At 37.2% G+C, this 15,732-nt stretch overlaps 1 protein-coding gene across 2 annotated transcripts in view; it reads right to left on the minus strand.

The window, feature by feature from the left end:
- Nucleotides 1-1,827: 1,827 nt before the first annotated feature.
- Nucleotides 1,828-15,732, minus strand: part of LOC111161761 (SECIS binding protein 2 like) — a 58,220-nt gene continuing 44,315 nt past the window's right edge. For both annotated transcript variants that reach the window (XM_022525702.1, XM_022525693.1), the window contains 4 exons: nucleotides 14,681-14,901; nucleotides 13,536-13,690; nucleotides 10,131-10,350; nucleotides 1,828-2,972 (listed from right to left, as the gene is read on the minus strand). In XM_022525702.1, the coding sequence (XP_022381410.1) occupies nucleotides 2,287-2,972; nucleotides 10,131-10,350; nucleotides 13,536-13,690; nucleotides 14,681-14,901 (1,282 nt within the window). In that variant the 3' untranslated portion in view covers nucleotides 1,828-2,286. The remainder of the gene's footprint in view (nucleotides 2,973-10,130; nucleotides 10,351-13,535; nucleotides 13,691-14,680; nucleotides 14,902-15,732) is intronic.

A 15,732-nucleotide genomic window follows, 5' to 3' on the forward strand; every position in this document is an offset into this window, starting at 1 on the left:
GTTTGCTGGCAGACGATCCTGCACATGCAAGAGCATTTATCAAACACATAATCGAACACTTCTGAAGTCTATGGTAAATTTAAAAGTTACTGGTGTTCTGAAGATTTCCTCAACTTCTCTTTTGATACAAATGTCAAAAATGTAAAATGACAATTCTCATTCAGAAGAGATATAAAATATAAGAAACCTGTGAAAACCCAACACCTCAAGATCAAGAGTTATCTGAATCACTGACACCAAGCAAAGGAAATTTACACCATAAAAAGTATGAAAAGTTTTTAAATTTACTTTTAAGATTGTCAGTAGTTCAAAAGCTCTATCATTTCCTTAAACCGACTAACACTTCCAAATGTGTAGACACAGTAAGGTCTGCCACATCTACATCCATGATTACTATTTCAGAGGCTTCATTCCTTACATGCTGCGTTCCTTTAAGTACTAGACTAAATATGTTGTGCCTAAGAAGTCTACACTGGAGAACAGTTTAGACAGGACAGGACAATAATGTCCCCTTTTAGCACACTAATGAAGTTGATAGACTGACATTTTCTATACAGCACTGCTCCTAAGCTTTCACAATGCACAAGTAACTAAATTATCACCCAAGAATCTCATCTCTCCAGTATTAAATGCCAGCATTATAATACATCAAAACTAGTACAGTAGTCCCATGAATTCAGTAAAAAAAAAAACCTGCCCAATTCTTCTCTCCTGCCTCTGGGAGGCAAAGCCCTGCCCCATGAAACCAGAGCAGGGAAAGCACCCTTCCCTCCTCAGTTCTGTGCCTGCCTGTGGGAGCTCCTGAGTGTAAGGCTGGAGCTTGTGTGCACGGTGGGGGAGGGGGAGGGGGGAGGTGGATATGTGTGTGGTTGACTGGAGGCTGGGGGTGGGGAGGAAGCTGGAGGGATGAGAGAAAAATAGGTCATCTGTAATTCTCCCAACATTTCATAAACTTGTTGACGTCACTACCAGGTGATTGACCAGCAAATAAAACTTTTAGCTCAGTAAGTTTAAATTCTCCCAAGCAGGTATACACATTCTTAGAGAAGGGCAGAGATAGATAATAGTGATCAAGAAGTAATACCTGCCTAGCTAATACCTGTGTACTCTAAATCATATAATAGTTTCAGCACAATTAGAACAACTTTCTCGCTTCTTCAAAACTTCCTTTTCCAGCCTTTTGATTATCAGGATACACAATATAAGTTGTGTAAAGTTCCTATCCCTGACCTATCAGTAACTATGGTTGGTGTTATGTGGCAGGTGCTCAAGGCTACGGACAAATAGGGTTTTTTTTGTTTGTTTGTTTTGTTTTTTAAGATGAAATGGTTTTTCACTCAGGACAAGCTTGGATACCTAATCAAATCCAGACAGCAAATCCAGAGGGTCCCAAATCAAAAACATGCAAGAGAACACACCAGTATAAGACTCTGTTTCGGAATAGTTTACACATAAGTGCTGCAGTCATATAATTGGTTACAGTTACTCACCTGCCACAACAAGCCTAACTGTAAGTAAATACGAGTATGTACAAGAGCATTCCTGAGGTAAGTAAGAAGTCAGTATGAGACAGAACCTGTTAGGTTCTATCATGGGTGACTCTTCCCTATTAAAGACAACATCTCTAAATTCCCACAAGTAAGGCCAGCTCCAGTGCCCTGTGGTGGCTCCTTTGCTAGCCTAACTTTTGAGCCTCTGTTTTCGCCCATCCCAACTTCCATCCATTACAATGATCAATAGCTTCTGAAATAAACATCTGTGGACCAAAGAAAAGTCGCATCAGTTTTTAATACAAGACATTTGTGGGCTTGGTTACCCTCAGCCTTTTTTTTCAGTTTTCCAAATCTACCTCCAGTTCTTCTTTAAAGAAGCCCAAATGACTTTTGATCAAATTAGAGTGAAGGAGGCATAGTCTTGAAGCAAACATTGGTAACTGCTCCTATTCTCAGAGCCTTGATCGTTGACTTTCAAAATGACTCTAAATAGGCATTTGAAAATTATTTTCTTTTTTAAAACTTAGTCTTCTATTTTAATCATTATTTCCCGTAACAAAATAAGCTCAAACACTTCTGAATTTCCACACAGCTCTTAGAAAGACACTTAGATGCTAATTAAAAGCTAAGCTACAGATTATAGTAAAACAAGTAAAAGACAGCTACAAAAATATCTGTCAGAAATTAAATACATATATTAAATACTGGACAGTGCAAAACGTTGAGATGAAGCATAAAAGAGAATGGCTGCAACCCTCACACAGTTGGAGACAGACAGTGGGCATTTCCTGAGTTACAGACCTGGGGGCGGATAACTAAGATCAGAGGGCTCGTTGTTCACTGAGCTGCAGCTGCTAGGCTTCTGTTGCTCCTGACTTGCCTGGTGGTCAGTAGTCCAGGCCTCCCCATCTATCCCAGGTTCTAGCACTTCGGGTGCCTCTGCCTCCTCTTCTCCACTCTGCTCTGCATGGTCTTCCTCAGAACCATTAAGGGTTTTTCCAAGCTGGAGAGTCTCCATTGTTCTCTGGGTTTCAGAGACCCACGACTCAATTCTACTATTGAGCTGTACTTCTACAGATATGGGTTCATGAGTATAATCTTCCTCCTCTTCCTCATCTTCATCATCCTCTTCTTCAAGCATGCCGGGGACAAGGGTGCTGGTGGTGCTGGTGATGGAGGAATTCAAGAGATCTCGGCAACTGCCATCCAAAGAACCAGTCTCTGTACTCTGCTGGGAGGCCCATTCCAGGTCATCTGGCTTCACTTCGTCTTTATCGCCGCTCCCTGTTGACCTCCCAGGGTTTGTAGCTGAGGTAGTACTGCCTGCAGCCGGCAGTGACGGCTGCTTACCAACAGGGGCTGCATCCAAGGGAAGTTTACTGGGCTTTTCTGATGCGCTATGCTTACTGGAAACCTCTCTCTCATTTTCTGATGTTTCCAGCCCATCTGAGGTTTCCACCATGTTTCTCCAATTTGTTTCTGCAAATACCAAACAGATTTTTAAAAAACCAGAACAGTTTCAGAATCACAACTCCTAAAAGAAGGAAGAACAAACTAGCAGAAATCTGTTGGCTTACCAACTGGTTGGAAAAACTAAGTTTATTCTAGTACTGTTGTAAGCATTACAAAAGGAAAACAACTCTCAAAAATGTGCGTTTAAGATAAAGAAACAAGGAGGCAAAAGTAAGTGTATTTATGTCTCAGAATGCACAAGATCTTATAACAACAGGAGCTCATTAATGCTTCTAAATAAAATCCATATATTCATGAGAACCAATGAATTGGGTTTTTTTGTTTTTTGTTTTTGTTTTTGCCTAGAGGTGTACTGGCCCCAAGGATCACAAGTCACAGATGACAGACCCAAGATGTCCAGCAGAAATAGTTCTAATTTAACATGTTTGTGTCATGCTCCCACAGCAAGTTACCTGAGAACTATCTTAGGCTGTAATGGGACTTGTTTCCACTTATAATAAGCAAAGAAGCCATCCATGCATTTCAAATATTTGTGAAAATCTGTTTTATACTATATGTAGCTGGGCTCACCAACTGAATTTGGTAGCCAAAAAAGGAAGTGTTATTATATAATACAGTGGTGATAATCAATTATTTTTAATGACAGGAAGTCAGTTTAAGAAAAAAAAAACATACTAAGATTATGAGGAGATGAAGGACAGCTCTCCTATCCCTAATTTTTCCTGTGCTTTTCTTTCATTTTTCATTTTTTTATTATTAAGGTATAATGGACATATGGCATTAGTTTCAGTTGTATGACATAATGAATTGGTATTTGTATATATTACAAAATTATTGCCTTAATAAATCAAGTTAACATCTGTCAGCATACAGTTACTAAAAATGTTTTTCTTCTGATGAGGATTTATGATCTACTCCACAGCAATTTTCAAATATGCAATACAGTATTATTAATTATAGTTGTCATGTTATACATTATATCCCCATGACTTATTTATTTTATAACAGCAAGTCTCTACCTCTTGACACCCTTCACCCATTTCACCCACTCCCCAAGACTCTGGCAACACACATGCACAATGTCTTCTTTATCCATTCATCCATTTGATGGACACTTAGGTTGTTTCTATAACTTGGCTACTGTGAATGATGACGAAATGAATGTGGGAGTAGAGATATCTCTTTGAGATGATAATTTCACTTCCTGTGGGCATATAACCAGAAGATGGATTCCTGGATCATATGGTATTTCTATTTTTAATTTTTTGAGGACCCTCCATACTGTTTTCTGTAGTGGCTGCACAAATTTACACCATCAGAGTGTATAAGGATTTCATTTTCGCTATATCCTTGCTAACATTTATTTTTTGTCTTTTTGATAATAGCCATTTTAACAGCTGTCAGGTGGTATACCTTGTTGTAGTTTCAATCTGCATATTTCCCTGAAGATCAGTGATGTTGAACACCTTTTTATATTGGCCATCTATATGTCTTCTTTGGAAAAAATGTCTATCCAGATCCTCTGCTCACTTTTTAGTTGGATTGTTGGTTTTCTGCTATTTGGTTGTATGACTTCTTTATCTATTTTGGATATTAACTCCTTATCAGACAGATGATTTGCAAATATTTCTCCCATTCAGTAGGTTGCCTTTTCATTTTGTTGATTCCCTCTGCTGTGCAGAAGCTTTTTAGTTTGATGTAGTCCTATTTATTTATTTTTGCCTTTAAAAAAAAATGCCCCCTTCTATTTGCATTATAGCTGCTATCTGCAGTTTGTAAATATGTTGATCAAGCTGTAGTGATAAAGGAAGTCTACTCACATTAATGTATCAACTTGAACATCGCCTATCAACTATTCACTGATAAAAACCGTATTTTGGGCACTTTAAGTCAGGGCACATGGTTTGGAAAAAAACATTTCCTTCCTGCAGTTACTTCAAGTTTGAAGTAAGTTGTTTCCAGTCTCTCTCCTACCTCATGAAAACAAACTAACTCCTCCTCCTCCTATATTTTCATTCTTAATTAATAACATTATCACTTCCATAGTCTCAAAACAGAAGGAAACTTATTGTAATCCTTGACCCTATCTTCCTCCCTTACTTTATTCCACTGAACTTATATGTCACTTCTAGCTCAAAAACTATTAAATTTGGTTACTACTGTCTTAGCCCAAGCCTTCTTTATCTTGCTATACACATACATATATTCCTAAGTGGTTTGGTGAATTGGTCACATGACTGTCTTAACGGGCTTTCTATTACCCTAGGACAAGATCCAAACACCTTAGCTTGGCATAGCCAAAGCCCTCTGTGATCTGACCCTCACCTAACTTTCCCACCCCATTCATTACAACCCCTAGCCATGCACTCTATGCTTGGGATCACTCTGCCTTCTCACTGCTCCCAGAAGTCATAAACTTTTCTATTTACAATTCCTTGCTTTGCGTAGGCTATTCTTTCCATAAGAGATTTGTTTTCCTCCTTTACCTTTCAGACTCTCACCCATCCTTGATAACCATTCCTAAAGGTCAATTCCGTATGAAGTCTTTCCTGACTTTCCACTAACTTGAATTCCCATAGCACTTTTTGCATATATAGTTCAAAAGCACTAGTTTTGTGTTTGCTGTGCTGCCCCTTCCTCCCTCCTTACCCTCGTTCCTGCTCATCTGTGTCCCTATGGTTGGCAAAGAGTAAGTACTGAAGGCAAAAAGCCTATTAAATTAAAAATACCACACATATATTTAATGATGCCCCCCAAAAAACTTTAAAAGGGCATTAAAAAATTTTTTTTAAATTTTAGATGCACATTTATACTTCCTTCTAACAGTTTTTTTTTTTTTTTTAAAGATTTTATTAATTTGACAGAGAGAGACACAGTGAGAGAGGGAACACAAGCAGGGGGAGCAGGATAGAGAGAAGCAGGCTTCACCCCGAGCAGGAAGCCCGATGCGGGGCTTGATCCCAGGACCCCAGGACCATGACCCGAGCCAAAGACAGACGCTTAATGACAGCCAACCAGGCACGCCTCCTTCCAATAGTTTTTATCCTCCTTCAAAAATGTAAGAATCCACTTGGGGTCCTGGAAAAAGTTTCACCTCCCCCTTCTCAATGAGTCAAGGAATAGGAGAGAGGAAGGAGGTCAGGATACTAGGTCAGGCCGATCTTTCTCCAGAATCAACCTTGGGCCTTCATCTAGTTGGGTAGGTGAGCTGAAAGCCCACATGGGTCTTGGGATAGGAAAGGGAGCTATGACTTTAAAAGCAGAGGCAAAGGACTCTATCAGCCATCAAAAGACTTGTCACAATAATCAAAAAGCCACCACTCAACGTATCTACCAGGGAGGGAGGGTTTAGGCTCCCACTTTAAAGTAACAGATGAAGCTTAATAACAACTGATGAGCACACAAACACAGGCAGACAACATGGAGAAATACAAGGGTATGAGAGTGCCACCTTTCTCTAGGGGACAGGAGAAATCTGGGATGGGGAGGAGGACAGTCTAAATCCAGAACAGAATCTCTACAGAAGTCCACTTCTGATAGAGGAACAAGGAAGCACGTTATTAAAGGAAGAACCAAAGCTCTCAACAAGCCTAGAAATGGTACTGATCCAAACATACTCTGCTTCTGAACTATTTACTGTGGATAACTTATTCAATAGAGCTCTTCTTTGCTTATTAATCCCTTCTACACTTTCCTGTTGTTTATTGGGTCTTAGTGAAAATGTCTTTTAAACTTTCAAATCACTAGAGGATTTGTCGGAGGATGAGATGTGTGTATTTCTCCTTTCAGTCAGTACACACAGGGAAGCTGTCCATCTTTAGTTAACAGAACAAGCAAATGAGTTCAAGAAACTACAGAAGAAACCAGTGGCAGAGAAAGAGCAGAAAAGTCAGGAATGAGCAGAAAATTCAGAAAATTCAGGCACACCTACGGTATAATATTTCTTATCTCATAGGGCTGCTCACACAACTGAATGTATTAATAAACATGAAATGCTTAGAGAAGTGCCTACCACATAGCAAGGATTCAGTGAGATACTATCATTATGTATCAAGTGCCCATTATGTACCAAGTTCCTATCTCAAAGAACTTACAACTTAGTTGGGATTTATGCTCAAAACTATTTGTTTCATGTAAAAGTATGACAGAACTGAGACTCAGCACAGGTGGAAGGAAAACATAAGCAAAGAAAACGAGGGATATACAAAAGATAGTAAGACTGGACTATCATAGGAGGTTTTCTATTCTACCAATGATGAGCATTTTTTCCCCAGCTTTTTTTTTTTTTTCTTTAAACTATGGGGAAAAAACATTTGAGAAATCCTGTATCAGGATAACATGGAAGATGTTGTTTGTTTTCTACCCAACGGTCATTCCCCATTTTCTTCCTGGATAACAGAACCCCCAAACTTGGGATGAACTTGGGCCCAGTCCTAGAGGATGAATTAAAATAGTTCTTAGACTATCACAGTTATCACATTCCCTTGCCCATCTCCCTTGCAGCTAAAAGGAGTCACAGTTCTGGCCAAATGAAACAAAAGGAGAAGTCTTCTGAAAATGGTTTCCTTCACTGACAAAAGCAACTCACTGCCTGTACCTCCTGCTTTTGACTACTAATGCCAGAGCCACAGCAGCTACTTATGAACATGAGATGAAAAGCACAAGAATAAAAAGCCACAAATTGCGAATGGGAGAACAGAAAGAAGGAAAGAGCTAGGGACTTTGAGGATATTGTGAAATAATTAAATATCCTGATTTCTTTAGGCTGCATTAGTGGTTTTATGTTTGTTGCTAAATCCAATACAGAAAGAATCCAATACAGAAAGAATAACTTCATGCTTCCTTCTCAATGTTATTTGTGATTCCTTCCACTATTTTGTTGGTGTCCTCATACATGAGCTCATCAAGTCAGATTCTTTAAGATTCTATCTAAAACCCTCCTTAAGGATTCAACCATTAGCTCTACACAGATTTAAAAAAAGGGGGGCACGCAAAATGGTATCACTTAGAATTGAGTTCCCAAACTGGAGCTTAATTCCCAATCCAACTGCAGTTTCAACCTCCCCTAGAAATGTGGCCTTAACTGGTCAGTCAGGAAATTTTTCTTTTCATCAGTACCAATGAGTCTGTCACTTGGGTCCTCTCCATCCTCCAAAGAAAGATGAGGTAATCTGCATAAGACCCCTTGCTTTTTCTACTAGCGAAGTCTCCTCTGGAACAATCTTCTTCTTTTCCTAATAGCTTTCTTGCCCACCATGCCCCACCAAAATCTTCCACTTGGTAAAATTCTTCAGAGTGCTTATCTACTTGCTAGATGGTGGCTGCCCAATTCATGAATCATTTAATAAAGCTAACTAGATCATCAAAAACACTTGGCTGAATTTTTGTTATTTAACAGCTCATAGAATTTTAGCTTTGAGTGAAACCTTATAGATGACCTAGATGAACCCTCCCCATTTCACTAAAGAGAAATCTGAGGCCCAGAAATTAATAAATTATTTCTCAGTCCTCCACAAAGAGTGTGAAAAAGCTAAGGCTCCAATCTTTGAACACTTTAAAATTTGGTGCTTTTTAAAAACATCTCCTAAGTCTTTGAAAGGTTCTTTTCATAATTTTTCTTTTCGTGTGCCCAAATGAAGATTATGGTCATCTGCTCAAACCTACAGCTTTATGAATTTACCTTGAAGTTTGCTTTTGAGATCTGCATATCATTATACAGAGAGAACTGATCTCATTTACAAAGTTGGCACTTTATCTGCTTTATTTTCAACTAGTGGCACTTCAGGCAAAGAAACATGTCTGCCTCTAAGCCAATAATACTTATCCTTGGTCTGCAGTTTCCCAAAGTCCTACAGTAACTTGTTCATTGTCTCTGGCCTAGAGCTTTGTCAAAAGCATTTCAAACATTTAACCACAATCATAGATAGGGAGACTAGGAAAGACAGTGTGAGGGAAAATATGAGGACTCATTTTTTTACATGTTAAATTTTAGGTGGCAACATGCTATTCAATAAATTCCCCCATAGATTTAAAAAAGAAGAAGAAGAAGAAGAAGAAGAAGAAGAAGAAGAAGAAGAAGAAGAAGAAGAAGAAGAAGAAGAAACAGGAGCCAAGTTGAGCAGGTGGCTATCCTAAAATGGGGAAATGAACCAGAAACTACACCATGAAAAGCAGAGAACTTAAGAGTTCAAAGTACTGTAGAAAAAAGGCAGAGAAACTTCTAAGACATAGACTGCAGTAAATAATGTTATTTTAAACATTATACATGTTGAAAAGAAAACCACAGTCCCCAAACAGGACCAGAGGCCAAGTCACCAAACCAGAGCTTAAGATGTAACCTAAAAGCAGTTTCAACCTCTCCCAGAAATGTAAGTTTGAAGAGTTTTCTGGTCAGCGCCAAGGCAGTAATCTGTCACAAGGGCCCTTTCCACACCCAACGGGAAGTTGAGACAATTCACTAGTAAGACCCCTTGCCTGTCCCCCCAAAGGAAGGTGACCTGGCCAGGAACAATCCTTTCTTTTCTTTTGCTAATAATTTCCTTGTACCATCCTCTTTCCTATATAAGCCTTCCATTTTGTGCAATTCCTCAGAGCTGCCCTCTACTTGCTAGATGGGATGTTGCCTGGTGCATAAAGCACCTTCGAAAGCCAATTAGATCTTCAAATTTACTCAGGTGAATTGTTGTTCTTTAACACACACAAATGCTGGGTTATAGTCTGTTTCTTTTTGACTACCATCAAACTTAACGTAAATGTTGTATGTCTAGGCTTTATAAGCTTATATTCCATAACATTCAGGTCTTCTGTTTACTTAATATATCAAAACTTCAATAACTCAGTATAAGGCATCAGAACAAAACTTCCTAGAATTTACTTAGTTATAGGTCACAAGTATAGTACCTTTTGCTTTTTAAATCCTTTTGGGCATTCTGGAAATGTGACTAAATTACAGGGTCTCATAGCAAGTCTCAGCTCCAAACAGTCTCCTAATTTTTAATGGACATGCTTCATGCAATTTTTCAAACCAAAATTCTGACCAAAATGTGAATAATCAATGAGATAAAAAACAAAAGATAGCATGAAAATAATTTCCAAAATGATTTTAATCACTTAAATGATTTCAGTATTTAAATCATCTGCTATATACCATATATACCAACTTACCATATTCCTTTTCATTTACTTCAGAAATAGGCTCAGAAATGACACTGCAGAAAGAAATGGCGCTTGCTGCAGAGGGGTTCCGAGAATGCCCCATGTGGTGTGGTACCTTTTTCACATTCTTCAAGGCTTCCTCGGCCTGCTCTTGCTCCATTGCTGCAACCATATCTTTATATGCTTTCCTGGCTTCCTCAGTGAGCTCTACTAACTTATTAAACAGGCTCTAAAAAGAGATTTTGATTAGTCAGTTTTTTTGCTATACTTTTTATTCCTACAATTAACAATAAATGTCTCTATGGTTTCAGGATCAGACACACTTTCAATCAGCACAAAATCCAAATGGTATGCACACTGCAGAACTTATAAAATACTCTATAACTTATAGATATTGTTCTGTAATTCTCACAAGTCTGAGGAAATTTCTTTATTCAATACTAGTCATTAACTGTGATACACTAAAAGTTCTTGCAAAGTTTATCAATTCAACAACTGCACTCTTGAGTCTCTGGCACTACAGTGAGTACAAAGACCACTGGAACACCATCTCCTCGTAAGGAAACTTCCATGTGGCTGAAAGATAGGAGACACCAAGGATTCAAGGTACCTCATGTTAAATGCCTTGAGATGTACAAAAAGTTTTGGCTTTTGGAAGAAATATTACCTCTCATACAGGCCTTGAAAAATAGGTACAATTTTGAAGGGTGGAGATTCTGCATTCTTAGCCAAACAGGTATAGACTTAAGAAAGTACAAGGCTTGTCTGGGGAGCAGTGAAGAATCTTATATGGATTAGAATATAAGAGAATGAGTGTACGCAGTGTGACGTTGAAGGATATAGCAAAAGATGGCAGTCTCCACAAGATTTAAAAGTTCCCTGCATGTGTGCTTATTGGAAGAGCTTGAAGAAGATCAAAAGAAGTCAGTAATGGTGTGGCTAGCTGAGACCTTGATGATGAAAATCTGACACTTTTAAGAAGGACAAGCCAAAGATATTGGAACAAATGCAAATTACAAAAATAGAATAAAGAGCCTGAAGTAGAATGTGGAGCTAAATAATCAGAAGTTCTTCATCAGTGAAAGAAAAATGAACATGAACGGTAATTAATAATTCCAACAAAATGGTGGGTGATGGACTATACAAATGTTAATAAAACGGCAAAATTCACACAGTTCTGAAGATGAACTTCGACAATTATGACACCAAAAAAAAAAAACCTCCAAAGAAAACTGAAGTTTCCACGCCACTAGAAAGGACAAATAATTTTTTGTGATTCTTATATCATAATCAAACAACCTTCTACTTCCGTTTAATGTCTTGATTTAGTATCACAATGCAACACACCACACATTACATAAAAAATGTCAGATGTCAGATCTGAACATTCCTAAGAATACATTTAATATTATATATTAAATTACACTTTCAGACAATGGAGGAAAAGTACAGTACAATTTTTCTCCTCCTACCAAGGCACTGTCATTTAAGTTTAAACCATAGCTGGATGAAAGCATGGCAAAAAGTGTCATATTGCTATGTAATAATATTTCCCTGAAAACTAAACTTCAGAAGGAAAAACCTAAGTAGCATGCTTTTACCCAACTTCAGTTTGAACTGTTTAAGGTACTACGTACAATAAATGCTGTTGCCAACTGCAATGATTTTAAGCATGTTAACTACTAGTAGCAGCAAAATATACTCAGGATTTACTTACTTTTAAAAAGAAGGAGTAATGAATTCTGGTAAAAACAGCTCCTGTGTGTTACATGTAACAGACTTCCTAAATAGTTATTTGCAATGTTTAACAAACTATGCATTTAAGTGAAGCCAACAAAAAGAAAATGGACATATGGATGTGTGATATTGAGATTAACATTCATTTTAAAATATAAATAAATAGTTGGGAATAAAAAATTAAGAAAGAAGAGGAAAAAAATTTAAGAGAAAAGCTATCGGGGAATAAAAACCCTTAATGTCAGGGTAAGGAGAGAAAGTTCAATTCAAAGGTTAGTTTTAGCATATGGTAAAAATAACTCAGGTGTACTACCACATTATTGCAAATGCGTAAACACTTGATAATATACCACTATTTCCTTTAGCCCATTTGAAGAGTATATTTTGGTTTAAACAATAACTTACCTATCTCAAAATAGTAAAGGACAAGTAAAACAATGTACAAACAAAACTGGCAAGCATTTTATAAAGCCACACAAATAACCTAGTATATATATAATTCAGTGAGAAGTCAATACAATGAAAAACAGGTCCACTTTTCCTGACCTCAATCTCACTCCTATTCTATCAACTAAGAGTGAACAAAAAAGGAGTACATTTTTATTAGGTGTCTTTATATGGGACCCTTTTTCCCACAGAGGTACTTATCACCCAAACTGTCACATACAGTTTAACATAGCAAGCAGGTATACACATACCACACAATTTACTGAACAAACATTTATCACCCGCTCAATTCAAGTGATATGAAAGGTGTCAGGGACACATAGATAAGAGGCCTGCCCTCAAGGAATTCATAGTTAAAGGGAAAGAAACACATAATCTGCAGCAAGGCAGCATGATACCTGTAAGTGAGAAAAGCATAGGCTACTGTGGGAGCAGAAATATTGAGTAACTTCATGGGTAATGGGAGAGAAACTGAAAGGACAGGGAAATGGGGGTATGCAAATATGGTGACTGGATAAGAAAGGACACACGCTTAAATAAATAAAAACAGTATGGCTGGGAAGAGGGAAAATGGTCCATGAATGGTGTTAAAAAATACTTCAGAGTCAACTTCATAAAAGACTCTTAAAATGTTATCAGTTACTAATTATTACATATGGAGATAAATAACTTTTATTCTAATTGTTAATTACCAACCTATTATTATTATTACTTATTATCATCAGCTCCTATGGGCAAAGCTTTGTATTAGCAGACCAAGGGAGGAAGATAAAGGTATCATGAGTGCAGAATTACTTTGACAACTGGTTAGGAATTCCATTTTCAAAAGAAAATCCTCTCTAATTAAAGGATCTTTTTCTCTCTTGACTTTAAGTAACACAAAATATAGCCAGCATGTACACTGAAGAAAATTATTTTATATAATATTGAATATCTTTACCCAACAGCTAAATAAATTATCATGTATTACAAAAGAAGAAAAAAGCACTGTGGGAAAAACAGGAACTAAAATCTTTACAGCCAAAATGCTGCAGGATTAACTTGTGTAAATGTTTTTAGCACTAAAAAAAGGAAATGTAATACTCAAAAATTTTCCACTCATTCTTGGGAGAGTCACCTCACTTCTTCAAATGCTTAAAAAGAACACTGGCATGTGTTAACAGAAAATGGATGTTGGGCGGGGTGGTGAGGACAAGAGGGAGTGAGGAAGTGTATCCTCTAAAGTCTTACCTCAGCACCAAAGTAGTTGAAGATTCCCACTACACTAACAGGAACCAACTTGTTCACACAGCGTCCTAGAGCTTTTCTTCCAAGGGCAAACACAAAAGGAATTTCTTGTTCCCGTGCCATGGCTATAACATTATACAGAGCCTCATCCAGTCCACCTGAGAAAGTCAACACATGCTGAAGTCTTAATTTCCTTACATAAATGGAGGTATTTCAGCATCTAACAGCTGAAGTGTAAAATACAGCAGCAAAGGATTCTATGAATGCTTGTGGCACTTTGACTATTCCAACTAGTTTCCTATTGAAATTTATGATATATGGATATATATATATATATATATATATATATATATATACACATACGTATTTTCTTTCTTCCCAATAAATTTTAAAATTATTCAATGCCAGTTTTTGTCTCTCCATAGGGATTGGTATAGTGGAAGTCAAATTTCCATTTGGAAATTTCCATTGCCAACCATTAAAAAAGAAATTACAATTGTTAGTAACGACTGATGTCTTTATTCTCTCAGCTCAAGTGGCAATAAGACAGAAATATATATTACTATTTTTATTGGTATTTCTCCCCTGTGGATAATATGCCTATGACTGCTACCTCTGCATCCATCTAATCCAATTACCCAAAGTGGCTCATCCATGAAAACAGACAACTCAGAGTGCATGACCCAGCGTAGGTTCACACAAGAGCCTCTACATGGGGCTGCTTATTTTTTGAAACAAATCACCATAAGAAGGAGCAGACAACTTTATCTTTTCTCTAATTCTATTTAAGGGAAAAGGACCATCAAAGGTACATAATATAAAAATTTTTAAAGGAGAAATATATTTGTAGCAATAAAGGAATGTACTCTTATAAGTCCTCACTCTGATTACAACAGAAGAGACACTTGGTTGAGCCAACTTAAATCCTTCACTAGTGTTCACAGACTAGGATTTCTTTACAGTCCAATCTCAATTTTATTACTTAATTTGAGGTACTGAAAGATTTCACTTTCTTTCCTCATGTTCAACATTGTTTTATACCTAAACTCTGCAAAGAAAGACATATGGCTTTCACTTTAAAATTCATTGTATATCCTACAATTATACTAAATAAATACCAAAACACTTCAAAAGTAAAATGTTCATACCTTTCGACTGGATTTTTTCACAGTTTGGAGAAATTATAACACACTTGATCTTATTTAACTTCATATGTTTAGTAACCTCCCTCAGGCCCATAACCAGTCGTCTTCTTGCTTTTGCTCTCACAGGATCTTTTTGGTAGATACGTTCCTGAAAACTGACGAGCTCTTGAAGAAGAAGAGTCACACATTCATCAATCTCTTTACAAAGAACCTGATTGCAATACCTGTAAAGGAAGCACAAAATAGGTAAGTCCATCCTAATTTACTTTCCTGTAATTATAAGATTATGTTAGGAAAAAAAATATCCAATAAGAGGTTTTCACTGAAAAATCAGCTCTTTAAAATCTCTTAAATTCTACTGCAAATTAGAAAAAGAGAAGAGTTTTTCTGAATTGTAACAAACTGGCTTTTATGGAAAGGTTGGATTATCCTCAGGTATGTACTATCCAAACTCCCAATTATTAAATTATTAAGGCTATAAATCAAATGTTAACCTGTTATTTGATAAAAAAGAGATATAATGTTTCTGGTAAGAAGATACAAAGTAATTCCATGCCAGTAAATACCATAATTTCTGGGAAACATAATATCCCAGAAGCTAACTGAATGCTCTCATAACAACCAAGTCATCCTGGATCCACACTCTGATAAGTCACAATCTCTGGGAATTGGCTTCTTCGAACAGAAAAATAAGGAGTTAGATAAGATGGCCTCAAGAGCTCCCCTAAGTCTGAAAATCTATGGCTGTGGAGCATGAACTCAGTAATTAAATTGAAGCCAAAATCAAAGAAACCTTGAGGTAAAAGTCACATGCCCTTATAGCAAGCAAAGCAACTGAATGAGGCCCTTTGTGAGATTATGTATGGCTATAATTTGAGCAACAGAGAGGCAGTGAGTGAGGCCCCTATAGTACTTACCTGCAGGGATAAGGAAGTCATTCAAGTTTACTTACTCCCTATATATTCTATTTCTCAAGTTCTCATCCTTAACCTCTACTATAAACAGGTACTATTGGTGTAACTTCTAATCTAAGACTAACCAGGCAAGTAAACTTC

This window comes from Enhydra lutris, unplaced genomic scaffold (genome assembly GCF_002288905.1).
Source record: "Enhydra lutris kenyoni isolate GAN:26980312 unplaced genomic scaffold, ASM228890v2 scaffoldscaffold4, whole genome shotgun sequence".
Taxonomy (NCBI): domain Eukaryota; kingdom Metazoa; phylum Chordata; class Mammalia; order Carnivora; family Mustelidae; genus Enhydra; species Enhydra lutris.